At 41.1% G+C, this 18,266-nt stretch overlaps 1 protein-coding gene across 1 annotated transcript in view; it reads right to left on the bottom strand.

Moving 5' to 3' along the window:
- p4htmb (prolyl 4-hydroxylase, transmembrane b) overlaps positions 1 to 18,266 on the bottom strand; it is a 92,685-nt gene that overhangs the window by 24,155 nt on the left and 50,264 nt on the right. Inside the window, exons 3-4 of the mRNA XM_041192524.1 lie at positions 10,780 to 10,970; positions 7,033 to 7,129 (exon numbers count right to left, since the gene is read on the bottom strand). Of these exons, the coding sequence (XP_041048458.1) occupies positions 7,033 to 7,129; positions 10,780 to 10,970 (288 nt within the window). The remainder of the gene's footprint in view (positions 1 to 7,032; positions 7,130 to 10,779; positions 10,971 to 18,266) is intronic.

Consider the following 18,266-nt stretch of genomic DNA (forward strand, 5'->3'; position numbering starts at 1 on the left):
GATCGGGCGCGGAAGTGTCAGGGGTATGACACGCATGGCGGTTGGTGGGGACTGTTTGGGAAAACTGGCCCTTACGTTAAGTTTCCAAATTTAACTACTGTATGTTTTAAGCATAAGGAGTGGGCAGGGAAGTTCGATTTTGTTTGTGAAACAGAGAGCCATGTTTATGCAGCATGCTTGACAATGTATGCACCGATGATTGCTCATTCCCACCCTAAGAAATCCAAATGGAACATTTGTGGCTCAAATGATAACGATGTACTGACTTGGACAAATAGCGATGGTAGATGTACATGGGAGATACACCCTAGAGGGAAGATTAGTACCGCTACCCAGCCACTTCCCACAACTATCAACAATCCGAACAGAGGCAATTGAAGCCTCTCAACCCACACCAACCAACCCACCTTGTCCGGTTACAATTCCAGGTCCGACAAACGATCTCATATTGGTTAATCATAATAAAGTCTTGTATGAAAACATACACCATGAGCTGGTACCCATAGTCTTCAACAAACCCAGTATAGCCCTGCCCCAGGGGTGCTCGGTCCATACTCAGACACTTTATACAGCTCTGATGGGCCAGTTGATGACTAAAGTGGTTCAGTTCAATGGCAGGATGTGATCAATGGTTATACCTCCAGGCTTAGGAGGGAACCGAGTTAAGTGCAGCCTGATAAATGACACTGCTACAATATTCAATACAGGGACATCAATGGTTAATTCGATTGAACTGGCAACTGTTGAACAGAAGGTCTGGACCTTGAGCTCCAAGCTTAAGGAAATTTTAGAACGGGAACAGGGAATTCACAACTCCCAGTTAAATACAGACCAGGACATGACACGGTTAATCCAAAACCTGGCTACCATGTTCGAAAGTCATGCAGGGACTATCAATAAACTGATCTGGATAGGGAAAAATATTTCAGATGAAGCAAACAGAAATGATATTTGCAGCACCTATGGATCCTGGGCACTGGAACAAACTCAAGAGAATTTAAGACAAATTAATGAATGAGTGGCTCCTTTATGGGTAACTAATGAACATTTATTTAATCTTTCACGACATATGGATCGTGACTTGACTTGGTGCCAGTTCAGAGGTTTAACACGTGTATATAGAATGAATATTGAATGTATAGTGAATAATAATATGCTAATAGGCTCTGTCTTAGTATACCAGTTATACCTATGTCAACACCCAGCAGAACATTATATGGAGTAGAAAATATTGGGGTGTTACGGGGGTGGGGGGGGGAGGGGTTGGGTTACTATATTAGGTACCATGACATTCCGCCATATGCAGTAGACATAGAAGGGAATATAGTTAGCACCACATTAGAATGGTGTAGTATGGTGGAAGAAGCAAGGTGCAGATTTAAAGCAGCAGCAAATTGTCCAATGGAAACTGTATGGGCTGCAAAAAAACTGATTCAGGTTGCATATATGGGGAATGGGAGATATTGTATTACCACGTGGCAGCAAAAGATCCAGTACGGGAGCAACCGGTTGTGCCCCATCCACAATCATTCAGTGTGCCTACACCTGCAGGTGCTGGCAAGGGTGGGGAAGGTGGAACTAGTCGAAATATACAAGAGAAAAACAACTACTATTCAGGTCATGGAAAGCCTTAAGGATAACCTGACACAGTAATTGAACCAGTTCTCCTATGAAATACCCTTATGACCAGAGCACCTAACCGTGATTCAGAGACAGGCTCAGCAGATATATAGGACTTACTATACACTGCAGCAACAGGTTAGAGCCTTAAAAGAGGATATCGAGCAAATAGATTCCTCCACATGGTGGTGGTGGAATTGGGGCTCAAATGTACAAATACACCTGTGTATTCGGATTACCTCTCATGCTCTGGTTGTGATTCAGCTGATATTAGTTATATATTTAACATACTTGATTCATCGTACCCGAGGGTCACAAAAGAGGTGGCACTAGGAGAATTTTAACAGGTCGAGAAGAGGTTTAGCAATTCAGAGGCCTGAATTGAAGGGCCAAGTGATACAGATGGTCTGACCTAGTACCTTTACGATCCAAAGCTGGATACCTGGCCAGTATCAATGGATGGCAGTATGTAAAGGGACGGACAGTATCACTGTAGTTAGCTACCTTGGGCTAGGCCAAGAATCAAAAGGAAGGACTATTAGGGGAAATACAGTAAGAATTTATTGAAAGGGAATGAATTACTTAAAATCTCCAGGCAGCCTGTGCTACCAAGCTCATTAACAGTTAAAGGTTACCAGATGAACCTTGCACAGCCTTAGGGCCTGCAAACAACAGAAAGGCCTTGAGAGCCAGACTGGAGACAAGGGTTGAAAATAACATAGATTAAGTGTGCTATTCAACAGATAAGGGAAGGCCAGATGGTTCTAGCTTAGATTGGGGGAGAAAGCTCTGCCTGGGTATAGGGGGATGTGCGTACCAAATGTTGACAAGATTGTAATCTGAACAATGTTCTTGTACGTGACTAGTAATGTGTAAATATGCTGAATACTTGTAATTTAGCAAAGTGCTACCTCAAGCTGCTTGAGGTGGATCTTTCCTTGCAATTGCTCGAATAAACAATCGTAACCTGTGCCTAAGCCTCCTGTGGTTTGTTCGTCAAAGTTACCACAACAGGCTGCTAAGTGGCAAGTAACATTCGCACCACACAAGTGCCAGGCAATGATCTTCATCAACAAGAGAGAAGCTAACCATCCCTCCTCGACAGTAAATGGCATTGTCATTGCTGAATTCCCCAACACCAACATCCTGTGGATTACCACTGACCGAAAACTGAACTGAACAGGACTGAACTAGGCATTTAAATACTGTGGCTACAAGAGCAGGTCAGAAGCAGGGAATTCTGCAGTGAATAACTGATCTGCTGACTCCCAAAACCTGCCCACCATCTACAAGAAACAAGTCAGGAGTGGGATGGAATACTCTTCACTTGCTTGGATGAGCGCAGCTCCAACACTCAAGAAGCTCAATACTATCCAAGACAAAGGAGCCCCTTTGATTGGCACATCCCACCTTAAAACGTTCACTCTCTCCACCACTGCAAACAGTGGGAGCAGTGTACCATCTACATTCTACAAGATGCATTACAGCAACTTTCAAAGGTTACTTCATCAGCACCTTCGAAATCCTTGGCCTATACTGCCTAGAAGAATAAAAGTAGCAGATGGATAAGAACATCGCCACCTATAAGTTCCCCTCCAAGTCACACAACACCCTGACTTGGAACAATGTCACTTTTCCTTCACTGCCACTGGGTCAAAATCCTAGAACTCCCTAACTAACAGCATTTTGACCTACCAACACTACATGGATGCAGTGGTTCAAGAAGGTAGCTCACCACCCGCCTGCTTAAGAGCATTTAGGAATGGTCAATAACTGCTGGCCTCGCCAGTGACACTCATATCCTAAGAATGAATAATATCCCTTTGATGCCTGTAGCTAACGAAAATCTCTGTAATTAAACGTAATTACATTAATATAGCATTTTTCACAACCTGAGGATAATCCAAAATGTTTCACAGTAAGTAATTTTGAAGTGTAGTCAGTGCTGTAATGTGGAAGATGTGGCAGCCAAATTGTGTGCAGCAAAATCAGCAAAACTTCACTTCCTTTTTTAAAACAAAAGTAAACATGTTAAACAGATACACACTAAAATATTGCAGGTTTGGTGCTAGATTTATCAGGGTTATTTCACTCCTAATAATTCATCTGGGATTCTCAATTGTCTAATTGCCCCACAGCACTCATTCCCTGTAAGCACAGGGTGAAGCAAAGAAAGATGTTTTCTGATGCTTGCAGAAATGCACCACACTACAAGTTGCTCTTTCAGAAAATTAGGGGAACGTTTGAGTCATGGGAGGAGGGAGAAGAAGATGTATTTCAAAAATAGAAAGATTAAAAAAATCTCTCCTGTAAATTGTAACCTTCTGAAAGAAAGGTAATCAGAGGCTAATTATCTGAAACCCAGCAGGTAAGAAGTCACAGTAGCAGATTAAGGCAAGCTAGCAGTGGGAAGTACGCCCTCCCTCGGTGAAAAGAAAAGTGGACTTGCAAAACGCCATAATGGATGTACTACCCCCTGAGGTTGTAACTCATTATGGGGGCTTAAAGCTTAACGTACACTGTCAATTTCACCTAATACCTTCTTTACATTAACTGCTCTGCATGACTATTCATCTGAGGTGAAGATGATTAACACCGAATAGGATCTCCAATTTTCAAACTTTTTGCTGTAGCAGACCCCCTGCAAATACTGGCACCATCCCAAGGACACCCTGTCCTAACCTCCAAAAGAGTTATCCGAAGGAAAAACAGTGTGGAAGCCATTTTTAGTATTATACAGGAACAGAAAGTAGATCAACAAATACATAAAGAAATACAGAAATCTAATAACAGGTGGACCCAAATCAGATGACCTCGAAGATTCAACCACACAACACACTCCTCTTGTGGACCTATCGAAAGTTCAGGAATCCTTGCCCTAAGTCAATATATATGCTAAATAAATTCACACAAAATCAACTATCAAAAGTTTTGATGAAACTCCATGCTCAAGGGAGATGATGTAATGCTGTTGACAGATGTACAGTATTCCTGTGTCAAAAGTACTCGATATTACAAATAACTTGACTTCTGAACAGCAGGCCTTGTTTCTTTGGGTATTGCCAGCTAATGTCAAGTTTCAAGTTTATTAAACGGTAAAAGCATGGAATTAGAAACACCTTGGCTCGGCACTCCCAGGGGATTTATGTAAGTATATGGTGGAAAGCAACATATGAAGGCCACTAACTCTACAAGGCTGTTCCCAAGGACCACACTAACCTAGTAGCAAATTTTGACCACAGCATGCCCTAACAATGTACTTTAGACCCTTCTCATGAAGAGAAAGCCTCTCATTGAACTTAAACTTTGATGATGTATCCCACCTGAAATGCTAACCTACATTTCTCTTTTCGATCCTGCCTGCTTCCAGTTTTTATTTTAGATTTTCAGTTTTCTCTTTGTCGCTAGCAAAATCAGAGACCATGGAGTAATGCCTCTTGGCCATGAAATAGTTGATAGCTTGGGATGCAAGTATGAAATAAATAATACAACATAGTTACGCATACACCTTTAGCACTTTACAACACAATACCTATTCAAAAGTTATGTCACCTGCACGAATTGATCCCAAACAAAAACTGAAATACATAGAATGGAAAGTCCAGACAATTCTGGTTCACATTGCATGAAATGATACCTCCTCATTTGAGATTCCCAATCAGTGCCATCAGTTGTTAATTTGAAGAGTAAAACGAGAGACTGTAAATGGCTGATGGTAATGGCAATGCTAAGACTGATCTGGGAAAAGCGTGGGTGAGAATGTTCTAAACAAGACAGCGGAATGCAGTTTGCTGAACGGTTGTTCACATCTAAACTTGCATCCGCTCACATCAGAATTATTTTCTCCACTGACTAAGACAAATAGAAAATTTGTGAGAGCAGTTATATTTCATTGCTAATTGTGTCATTCTCCAGTGCAAGCAATGCATGAACACCAGGATCTTTTGTATTTTAATCAAACAAGCTCCTTTCGTTTTACATCCGCAATTAGTGAGTGGAGACAACAGAATCAATTTATGAATCTGTCTTTTTGTACAACCAAGGCAGTATGATAATTTTCTGGTTAGATGAGCGTGTGTAAGAATGGTCTAAAATCAACTGGAGTAAATCTAACAGACAGTAAAACTGTATTACAACTGTCCACTGTGGTACAATGATTTATTTAGGCTAGCTAAACATTACTTCACCAAAGAAATATCATTGAGATTTGGACACATTTGCAGTCCACCATATGCCTTCCTATAATGAATAATCTCTTCTCCACCCATCACCATAGTTTTCCTTACATATACCAATTCTTCATCCTTTCCCCCAAAAACTCCTTTTTCTCCCCCTCATGTGACTGATACTGCAAAGGCTGCCTCAATTTTCTGTTTTCCATTTGTTTTGGAACGTGGGCAAAGCTGGCAAGGCTACATTTATTGCTCATCCCTAGTTGCCTTGAACACAGCGATTGCTTGTACAACTGACTGACTGATTCTTAAGGCAAGCCAAATAATGCAGGCCAATCCAGACTGGATAGGCAGGTTCACTTCCCTTTGGACACTAGTGAACTTGTTGGGCACTAGAGAACTTTTGGGTTTGTACAATACTCCAACAGCTATCATGGTCATTCTGTTTTCTGGTACTAAGCTACAAATTATCAGATTTATTGAATATAATTTTATAGTTTACTGTGGTGGCATTTATTATACATGCAATTGCAAAATGACTAATTCAGTACCATAACACTACACTATTGCACCACTAATAGTAGTCCGTTATTTATGTCCATTATATGAACCTAGACTGTAAGTCTGTGGTCTATTTAAACGTTGAGGGTTTTATATCCACATGCAATTTCTAGCAAGACTCACTGTACAGCAATCAGGATGAGGTTCTCAGGCTGAACATCCCCTCTCAATCCTGGATCCATGTTGGGCAGCTGCAGCCCTTGTGAAATCAGCTAACTCAGAAGTGCCTGAACATCCAACTTGGGATCTTCCCAGTCTGAATTTCCCAGCTACTTCCCGGCTAAACTTGCTGAGGTATCAGGGGAAGCCCTGGGGGCTAGAATCTAAGAATTCAATGAAGATGAATTCCTCAAATGTCTATTTGCAAAATGGTTTTAAGTATAAGATGTAGTTACTCATCTCTAGTCAGATATATATAAACTGTAACAATTTTATGATATAGAATCATACAGATCATAACAACTCACTGTCTTTAAAAAAATTCTCAACTCCCTCCTGGTTCTTTTCCCAATTAACTTAAATCTGTCTCTGGTTACCAATGCTGGAAACAGTTTCTCCCCATTGATACTTATCAAAACTGTTCATAATTTTGAACACTTCTATTAAATCTTCCCTTAACCTCATCTATTCTAACGATCCCAGCCTCTCTAGTCTCTCCACCAGGTTAAAAGTTTCTCACCATTTCCATCAGGGTCAGCCTCAAGTCCTGTGTAGATCTCCCGAACATTTTCAGGAGTAATCCAGACACCATCACCAAAGCGTGTATGTGTCAAAACCTGTCATTAAAAATAAAGCCTTTGTTCACAAACTATCGTTAACACGCTGTATAGTACTACATAACCAGATGAGCAGAAAGTTATACAGGTACAAATCTGATGAAAGTACTATATAGTGACCCAATATGAACTACTACTCTTTCTGACTGTAAGATCTGAAGTTAGTACGAGTCATTTTTCATATTTTCAAACTACCTGCCGGTCTAGGTATCTATGTCTTTGTGTCCGGTCACACTGGTGCTGAACATCGGTTTCAAACCACTCCATGAAATAAAATTAGCTAATATTAGCTTCAAATTACCAGCATGCTCCCTTCAATTTTTATCTGCATTGGTGCTGAGTTTCCCCCTTGGCCTAACTTTCAGAGTGGATAGGAGCTCTACTCAGACTGAGTTGAGAAGACATTCTCAGAATAAGTGATGAAATAGCGCACATTTAACTGAGGACAAGCAATGTTTTACAGAGACAGTGGATGAAGTGCTACCAATCCCCTTGGTGTCAATCACAAAAGGTGGAATCTGAAGCAGATAAATGCTGGAAGGATAATAGACCCTTGGAGATGCCAAGTGGGAAGGGTACACGATTCACAATTCAGGGGAAGAAGCTTAAATCTGCATTGATCAGCAGTGTTTTTTTTCTGAAAAGCTAACGACAGTCTACCTACATTTTCCCATTTCATATTTGACAAGGTGTATTAACATAAGAAAATGTCTCAAGCACTTCACAGGAGTGTAATCGTACGAAAATTGAAACCAAGCCAAATGGAGGCAATATTGGGAGGAATGACTAAAAGTTCATTGAGAGAAGTAGTATTGAAGGCTGTTTTAAAAGGAGGCAAGAGACATAGATAAGTATGAGTGATAAAGAGGTTTGGGAAGGAAATTCTGGGGCTTAGGGCCTAGGTAGCTGAAAGCACAGTCACCAATGGCATGGAGTAAGGGTGGGGGTCGGGGAGAGGATTCAATTTTCACCAAATAGTTCATTACTTTTTTCCCTTCATATCAAGTTGCATAAAGGGGGTAGACTTTCTGCTTGCTTAGACCAGTAATATCAGCGCAAGTACAGAGAGCAAATGGTAGGTGAAGTGGTATGTTAGCTTTTATTGCAAGGGGGTTGAAATATACAAGTAGGAATAGACAAGTATATACAAGAAGGTCTTGCTGTAATGACATAGGGCTCTGGTGAGACAAACCTGGAGTACTCAGTTTTGGTCTCCTTACCCAGGGAAGAATAATACTTGCCTTAAAAAGCAATGAAGGTTCATTACATTGGTCTCTGATATTAGAGGGCTGTTCTATGAGGAGCAATTGAGCAAAACGGGCCTATATTCTCTGGAGTTTAGAAGAATGAAAGGTGATCTCATTGAAACATAAAGAGATCTGGATGGGGAGATGACACGAGGCTATTTCGCCTGGCTAGAGCTAGAGGGTCATAGTCTCAGTATAGTCAAGGCTATGAGGGTAGGATGGGATAATGGAGTTGATTTGGTAGTTCAGCCATGATCTTACTGAATGACCAACTCCTGCTCCTATTTCTTATGTTCTTATCTGGGCAGAATTGACAGAAACAGAGCAAAAGCTGAGGGAATTTTAAACAGAAATGAGGTACACACAAAGACACTTATGTCTGTGTTTTACACTGGTTCAAGGTCCAATTTGCCTTGAATAAGACCCCACCCACAAGAAAGAGATTCCATCAATTGCATTGGTTTGAGAAGGATCTTGACATTGCACTTATTTTCTCTGGTGCACAGACACTAACATGCACATTTTATAAGCTTTACATATCAAAAAAATATTTAATTCACTAAGAAACTGACTAGCGTATACCAATAAAGCCACTAAATGGTTCAGAATAGTTTTTCTTTAAAAAAAATTCATTTTCTGTCACTTTTAAAATCAGGTCACTCATAGGTGGAGATTACTCACAGTGAGCGTACCCACACCACATGGACTGCAGTAGTTCAAGGCGGCAGCTCACTACAAAGGTTCGCAAAGGTAATTAGAGGTGGACAATAAATGCTAGCAACACTCTCATCCCAAGAACGAATAGAAACAAAAGGACTGGACACCTTTATTAAAAATGCTTACTTTTGGTGACAAACTCATTTTCTGCTTCATTAATAAAACTGCATTAGGTAACCACTGTATCAACAAATACATCTTAACGGAAAGAAAAAAGTAATAATTACATCCTATAATGCTCCTCAATTGTGCTACTTCATAGAAGGTTTTAAGTAATTTATGTAAATATTATGATTATGTAAATAAATTTTAGTGGAAACTTGAAGGGTAACCTAGCCAGAACAACTTCAATTTCCTGATTGCACCCAAAGTGGAAATCCTACCCCAAGATGTATAATTTTGGGGTTGCTTTCAGGCATAGTGACTTTGCCCAGCCAGTTTTTCCTGATCATTAACAGTTGCTTCAGAATCTACAGTCTCTCCTTTTGCTGACAAAATGATACAATTCTTCAACTGAATCCTAACATTTATACTGCTTCCTTTTCCCCTGTGATCCGGTTAATAGAGGATGCTATTGGTTGTACTGCAGCCATGTGGTTTACAACAACTGACATCATTCTGTGGAATAATTCACTCAAGAAAAATTAGCATTATTTATGCACAATTTACATATCTAATTCTGAAGTTTCAAACACTCAGACACATTATGTAACAGAATGATATTAATATTACACTGTTACACCTTAAACTATGGGCAGAATCTGCGGCTCGGCAAGCAGCAGCGGGGCCCACTCGCCGAGGCATAAAATGACGTGGGGTGATGTCGGTCATGTATCCTGACATCACCACGTGCCATTTAGATTTTCAGTTCGGCGGGCGTGCAGCCAAGTCCGCTGCGCACCCGCTGAACTGTCAAAGGCCTAATAAGGCCATTTAAGAACTAAGTAAGGCAATCAGCTGAGCTGCCCGTCCAACCTTAAAGTTGGCGGGCAGGCGAAGAGCCCAGGCAGCCTTCACATTTTTCATGGAACCTCATCTACGGGCAGGATGAGGTTTCACGAATGATTTAAAATTTTCAGAAAAATTTTTCTTAAAATTAATGCACATTAATGCACCTCTGTGCCTCAGGGAGATTTCTGCGCTCTTTCGCAACTCCCGACTCAGTCAACCCCCACCCCCACTTCCAAGTGCGCATCATGCTGGGCAGGCCTTAATTGGCCCGTCCACATAAAATGGCAGCGCGGACCCATAAAAATGGCAGGCTCCCATACTGCCTGCCCGTCAGGCAGAAAATACTGCCCTATGTTAAAATTTAGCCCTGACTCATGTGATAAAGTCTCCTCTGCATGTCTGCTACAAAAGAGTCCTTTGTAAAACAGGTTTGACTAGTGTCAATACAATCCCAACAGTCCTAAATGGCAAGCTTAACGAGGGGTCCACAACATGGCTGATGTGTAAAATGGAAAAGTATTAGGGAATTCTCTTGTAAGATTCAGGCAGTGGAGAGAGCACTTTACCTTGTACCTAATCAATGTTGTACCTGATCTGTGAGTACATAGTGCTGACCCTGACTACTCCCAGCACATGTAGCCTGCAACGTGACAAGCAGAAGTTCACCAACAGCTTGTAACAATAAATTAATTTTAAAGCCACAGTGAGATGCTGTCCTTAAGTAACATTAAATACCTCTTTCATCTGTAGCTGCCCATCCTGATTGTAGTCAAGTAGGTTGAAGATTTCCTCCTTGCTGATATCCATCTCATCGATAGCTTCCTGTTGAAGATCAGATGGCATAATCTGGCTCTCCTGGAGACCCTTCAACTTTGCTAGATGGATGACTAGTTTACATTCTTCCTCTGAAAGGAAGTTAGCAATTTCTGAGGGAAAAATAATAAATTAAATACAAATAACTGGGAATACAAAAGCTTACAATATGAAGAAATATCAGAAAGCTACAACAATATGTAATTGCCTACATTTGATCATTTAAGGACATCAGTTCAAATGCTTCTTCAGAGAATTGAACCTGTAATCTAGTCTGATATTTCAGTACAATATTGAGCACATTACATAAATGGCCACACATGGCTATGAAATACCTGGAATACTTCTGAGGCTGTGTAAAGTGCTGAATAAAATGCAAATTCTTGGGCTCCAAGCCCCATTTATAAAACTACAAATTCTGTGGCCTTTTTACACATTATTCATGAGGACTCAATTTCATAGGATTATATATTTGAACCCTATGTGTCTTCGTCCTTCCACAACCTTCACTGTTTTCCCAATAAGTGTACATTCTAGAGGCTCAGACTAATGTTTTGAGACAAGTTCAAAGCTCAGCACAGAAGCCGGAGGAATTTAAATTCAATTAATAAATAAATCTGAGTAAAATGCCAACATCAGTAATGATCATGAAACTATCGGATTGTTCTAAAAATCCATCTAGTTCACTGAGGAGGAAATGTGCCGTTATTACCCAGTCTAGCCTTTATATGGCTCCAGGCCCAAGGCCATCTATGATTGGCTCTTAACTGCCCTCTGAAATGGCCAAGCAAGACAATCAGTTATATCAAACGGCAACAGAAAAGCTGAATAAAAGCAAAATTATACAGACCACCTGGCATGAACCTAGGCACCAGAAGTTATCCAGCAAAGTCCACCTAATTAACATCTGGGGACTTAGCCAAAATTGAGAAAGCTGTCCCACTGACCAGTCAAGCATCAGCCTGACAAAATCACACTCACTAAATCATACATTACAGTCAATGACCTATCAGAAGTGGCAGCATAGTGGCAACAAGATGGTATACTGGAAGATGGTGGTTTAATGATAACGTCATACATAAATACACTGTCAGGAACAATGTACAGCTTTTAGTTTAATTTATATTTTGTATTTGGGTGTTAAGAAAGATGAAACCCAGTTTTAGTTTAATTTAGAGATCTTTGTGAGCTGGGTGCTGGGAAGTCTGGGGCTCGGTTTGCATACATGCATTTTTAATGAGGTTTTACAATTCTTGAAATGAAGAGAAGGGTTACCAAGGGGTTAGTAGTTTAATGAAGTTGAAAAAAACAAAGTAGAAAAAACTGTGCTGTTGCCTAGTGACAGGGGTCCAGAGACACATGGAGACAGGGAAACACAGAAAGGCAACCTGATAGGGTGTGTATTCCAGAGAGTGCAGGCAGAAGGTCTAATCTCTCTAATAATCTGCAAGACTCCTGGGGCACTGAGTTTAGGGAACTTGTGTTTGCTCTGAAGTTTGTGCTTTTTGGGTGTCTCAGGGAGAGATACCAGCTGAAGTAAAACTTCTAGTGAATGCTCAGAAGTCTGTTTGAAGTAAACTGTTTGAAACTGAGCTAACCCAAGCAAGAAACCTTGGTGTAAAATCTTTACTGGGGTTTTGTGTCTGTAAGGGTTACTGGGGTAAAGGAAACAGTATGTGTTAGAATCATTTTCTGGTATCTGTATTGAAATACTTCCAACTTTTTTGTCTAGTGTAATATAGTTCATTTTTCTTGTTCAATAAACGTTTTATTCTTTGTATTAACAGTATACTGGCAGACCCTTGTGAATGTGTTCAGTAGCTAACCTCCATGGTTTTCTAAATAAAAAGTTAGGATCTACCAAGCCAGATTTCTTTCTGGGGTTTGACTTTCCAGTATCAACTGGGATGATAAAGCTCTTGCAGGATTAAAAATATTGAATTTTTGAGAGATCTGTGAATCCTTAAGAAACGAGTATATGGACATAATGGTCATAGGACAGGATTTGCTGTGAAGTATATTATACGGATTGGAATTCAAAAATGGCTTTGACTATTGCTAAGATTTTTCTGGGAGTAGAAGGTGTAACAGTAGATTATTTTAAGTCCTTCAATAAGGCTAAACTAAGAGAGTTAGCAGGTAAATTAAAGGTAGAAATAAAAGCAGGGTTTTGTGAGGGTGATATGATCAAAATAATTACCTAGCATTTAGAATTAAAAGAAGAGACACCTGAAATTGATGTGTCATAGCTAGAGTTAGCAAAAATTTAGTTGCAAATGAAGCAGCTTGAGATAGAAAAAGAATAAAAGAAAAATACTTGAACTAGAGGAAAGGGAGAAAGAGAAAGAAATAAAAAATTTGAATTAGAAAGAAAGGAGAAAGAAAAAGAAAGAGCAAAAGAAATGGAGATGAAAAAGCTCAAATTGGAAAAAGAGGAAAAAGAAAATGAAAAAGATTGGAAGAAATTAATTGCGAAAGTTTGAGCTTCAGTTTCAAAGAGAGAAAGATATCAGACAACATGCCTTGGCTAAAGAAAAGCTTAGAATAAAGGAAGAAAGAGGAGACAGTAGTTCAGAGGATGGTCCTGATTCCACTGAAGAATTTGATTCAACCAAAAATCTTCATTTAGTGCCTAAATTTTCAGAGGGTGGTCTCGAAAGGAGCGTTGGCTTAGGTATCTCAATTTGTTTGCTTAGAAATGGAAGATTCTGCTGTTAAACTTGTTTCTGTTCAGGTTCAACAGTTGCAGCTACAGGTGCTACAAGTTTGTCAGTTGAGTCAAATCGGGTTTCACCAACTGGAGCAGAAATCTTCCACTGTGACTGGAGATCCCTGGAAATTTGGTTCCTTAAATTTGGCTTCTCTGATCTGGTCAGTATGTCTCTCCCAGATTCCACAGGAAGATTCAATATCGTAGGTCAGTGGTTTTCGACACTTGATGATTCTTCCCAGGAGCCACTTTGGTGAGCCACAGTAACTTCGGACCCAAACAGACTGATCCATGAGCTGATTTACTTGTGTCATGTGACCTTTTCTGATCAAGTTGCCTTGAACCAATCTTTCTTTTCAAATCTGGACACAGCAAATCCATTCTGGTACTCAGTCTTCTTCCAAACATCAGCTCAGCAGGAGATATGCCTGTTGTTGAATGTGGAGTGTTACGATACATCATCAAAAAGTTCTTCAGCTTCAAATTCAAATATGTTTGCGTCCTCTCTTCAATGTGGCCATTTTGAATGTCTGGACAAAGTGCTCCACTTCACCATTTGAGGGTGGGTGGTAAGGTGAAATGTGAATCTGCTTGATCCCATTGTTTTTCAGAAATGTTTGAAATCCATATGACGTGAACTGTGTGCCGTTGTCAGACACAATCCACTCCGGCAATCCAAAAGTAGTGAACACATTCCGGAGAACATCAATGGTTTTTGTTGAAGTAGTTGACTTCATGGGAATAATGAAGCCACTTTGTGGAAGCATCCACCACAATCAGGAACATAGGTCTGAAAAGTGGTCCGGCAAAGTCCACATGAAGTCTCTGCTCTGCGTGGTCAGGCCAAGCCCATGTAATGGGGCAGGTGCAGGAGAAGACTACATTTCTAGGCATGGTAGGCAATCACTGACTATGTTTTCCATGTCTTCATCCAGGTGTGGCCACCATACATGTAGACGAACTAATGCTTTAATTTTGACGATTTCTATGTGACTGAGGTGATTTGGAATTTGAGGAATACCAATTCTGATTCCCCATAACAAACAACCGCCTTGCAGAGTCAGCTCAAATCTATACATGTAGTAAAGTTTAAGCTCAGTAGTCACTTCTTGAGGTACACAGCAACCCTTCTGTGTGTACAGGTAAACTGTGGACAGCACAGTATCCTTCTGCATTTCAAGTCAAATTTGATCCGCTTTAACAGGTAACATGTCTGCTGGTTCACACTGAAAGCAGTGACTTCACTTCGGGTTGTGCAGCTGTGATGTAACGGAAGTATGGAAAGTGCATCCGTATTTCCATGATTCTCAGTCAAGCGAAATGTAATTTTGTACTGGTAAGCAGAAAAGATCAGTGCTCATCTTTGTAGGCTTGCAGTGGCAAGTGTTGGGGTTTGTGACTTCGGGCTAAGCAACCAGGTCAAAGGCTTGTGGTCTGTAATTAACATGAATTTATGCCCATACAAATATTGGTGGAGCTTCTTGACTCCATAGATTAATCCAAAAGCATCCTTCTCAATTTGGGCATAATTTTGTTCTGTCTTGGACAAAGTGCGTGAGACATATGCAATGGGCCTTTCACTGCCATTAGGAAATGTGTGGGAGATGACAGCTCCAGCACCATAACACCATATCCAGATGCATTACAAGCCAGGCTGACAGGCAACTTTTCATTGAAATGTGCCAGGACTTTAGCAGAAGTGAGCTCACTCATTGAGTTCCTTGAAACTTTCCTGACAGGCTTGTGATCAAAACAAAAACAGAATTACCTGGAAAAACTCAGCAGGTCTGGCAGCATCGGCGGAGAAGAAAAGAGTTGACGTTTCGAGTCCTCATGACCCTTCAACAGAACTGACTGAATGTTTAGAAGAGGGATGAAATATTAGCTGGTTTGTGACCAATCCTATTTTGCATTCTTCTTCAGCAGATTATTCAGTGGAGCAGCTTTGGTAGCCAAACTGGAAATGTACTTGCCGTAGTAATTCACAAGTCATTAAAAAAAATCAAAGCTCCTTAACATTTTTGGGCTATGGTGCATTCACCACTGCCTCCACCTTTCTGGGTGAGGTTGAGAGGCCAGTTCCGTCGATCACACGTCCCAGGTACTCCACTGAGGGCTTCAGGAATGTGCATTTGGATTTCTTCCAGCAGATGCCATATTTTTCCAGTCTACGCAGGACCCTGCCTAGGTTCTCTAAATGAGTTAGGAGGTTTTTCCCCTGTGTTGAGCATGTCGTCTTAGAAGTAGATTACACCAGGGAGGCCATGCAGTATTTTGCCCATAGCCTGCTGGAATGAGGCTGGTGATGATGCGATTCCAAATGGTAGTCGTTTGTATTGATGTAAACCTCTGTGTCTGCTGATGGTCGTATATGTCCTGGAATCTTCAGTCAGCTGCATTTGCAAAAATGCCTGTGATAGGTCAAGCTTTGTGAATAATTCACACCCATTCAGAGCAGTGAACAGGTCCTCAATTTTCGGTAGCAGGTCCTGATGCACTTCCAGGTAAGGATTAATGGTAATTTTATAGGCCCCACATAATCGAATGGACCTGTCATCCTTCACTGCTGGGACTATTGGAGCTGCCCACTCTGCATAATCAACTTTCTCAATTATCTGAAAGTTGTCAAGTTGTTCTAGTTCCTGCTTACTTTTCTGTCGCATCGAGTCGGGAACTGAACGTGGTTTGAAGAATCTTGGAGAAGCTTTGGCCTTCACAGCAAGTTTGGCTTCAATGTCTTTAATAACTCCAAGAACTTCTTTGAAGATATCAGTATGCTTATCTAACAAGGAATACAACATTGGGTTGCAATACACTGTATTTATTTTATTCCAGTCCAGCGGAATTTCTTTTAGCCAGTTTCTGCTCATAAGCAACGATCAATCCCCTTTCATAATGATAAGTGGCAACCTTGCTATTTGATCTCCATATTTAGCTTGAACGGACATCTTTCCAAATATTTTCACAGGTTCACCACTGTAGGTATTACGCTGGAGGAGGGTTTTCTCCAACAGGCATTTCTTGAAAATTTTCTCCCATGTCTTCTCTGAAGCAATAGAAACAGATGCTCCAGTGTCAACCTCCATTTCAGCCATTTTACCATTTAAGGCAATGCCAACTTTTAGTCCTTCATCTAGTTTCAGATCAGACTGAATGCAATGCAATTGCTCTTCTGCACTGTCACTGTTAGCTTCACTTTCTATCACGTCTGGACGCACATTAATCTTGTATTTTGTTTCCAAGTAACACGTCTTTTTAAATTGCCTGTTTATTTTCAAGCGTAACTTGTCTGTGTGCTCCTCGTGATGCCCTTTTCTTGGTGCTGCTGCTTTACGGTGATCAGCCTTTGATCTATATGCACGCTGTAGGTGTTCTTACTTTCCACAGTAGTGACAATCAGCGGTTTTCCACTTACAGGCTTCTGCATTATGCTTCGTTCCAGGAGGTCCCCAGCAACACAGATGCCAGTCATCAGCCAATTCAATTCACTCCACACGATATCAAGAAACAGCTGAAAGCACTGGATAGTGCAAAGGCTATGGGCCCTGACAATATTCCGGCAATAGTACTGAAGACTTGTGTTCCAGAACTTGCCGCACCCCTAGCCAAGCTGTTCCAGTACAGCTACAACACTGGCATCTACCCAGCTATGTGGAAAGTTGCCCAGGTATGCCCTGTCCACAAAAAGCAGGACAATCCAACCTGGAAATTACCACACCATCAGTCTACTCTCGATCATCAGTGAAGTAACAGAAGGGGTCATCAACAGTACTATCAAGCGGCACTTGCTTAGCAATAACCTGCTCACTGACACCCAGTTTGGTTTCCACCAGGGCCACTCAGCTCCTGACTTTATTACAGCCTTGGTTCAAACATGAAAAAAAGAGCTGAACTCACAAGGTGAGGTGAGAGTGATGACCCTTGACATCAAGGCAGCATTTGACCGAGTATGGCATCAAGGAGCTCTAGCAAAACTGGAATCAATGAGAATCAGGGGGAAAACTCTCCACTGGTTAGAGTCGTACCTAGCACAAAGGAAGGTGATTGTGGTTGTTGGAGGTCAGTCATCTCAGCTCCAGGACATCATTGCAGGAGCTCCTCAGGGTAACGTCCTCAGCCCAACCATCTTCAGCTGCTTCATCAATAACCTTCCTTCCATCATAAGGTCAAAAGTGGGGATGTTTGCTGATGATCGCACAATGTTCAGGACCATTCGGGCTCAGATACTGAAGCAGTCCATGTCCAAATGTAGCAAGCCCTGGACAATATCCAGGCTTGGGCTGACAAGTGCCAAGTAACATTCACGCCACACAAGTGCCAGGCAGTGACCACTTCCAACAAGACAGAATCTAACCATTGCCTCTTGACATTCAATGGCATTACCATCACTGAATCCCTCACTATCAACATCCTGGGCATTACCATTGACCAGAAACTGAACTGGACTAGCAATATAAATACTGTGGCTACAATAATAGGTCAGAGACTAGGAATCCTGTGACAAGTAACTCACCTTGTGACTCCCCAAACCTGTCCACCATTTACGAGGCACAAGTCAGGAGTGTGATGGAATACTCCCCAATTGCCTGGATGAGTGCAGCTCCCACATGACTCAAGAAGCTTGACATCATCCAGGACAAAGCAGCCCATTTGATTGTTTGTGGATGTGGTGCCATTCACACCCTCCACCACTGACGCA

Source organism: Carcharodon carcharias, chromosome 7, assembly GCF_017639515.1.
Source record: "Carcharodon carcharias isolate sCarCar2 chromosome 7, sCarCar2.pri, whole genome shotgun sequence".
NCBI lineage: Eukaryota > Metazoa > Chordata > Chondrichthyes > Lamniformes > Lamnidae > Carcharodon > Carcharodon carcharias.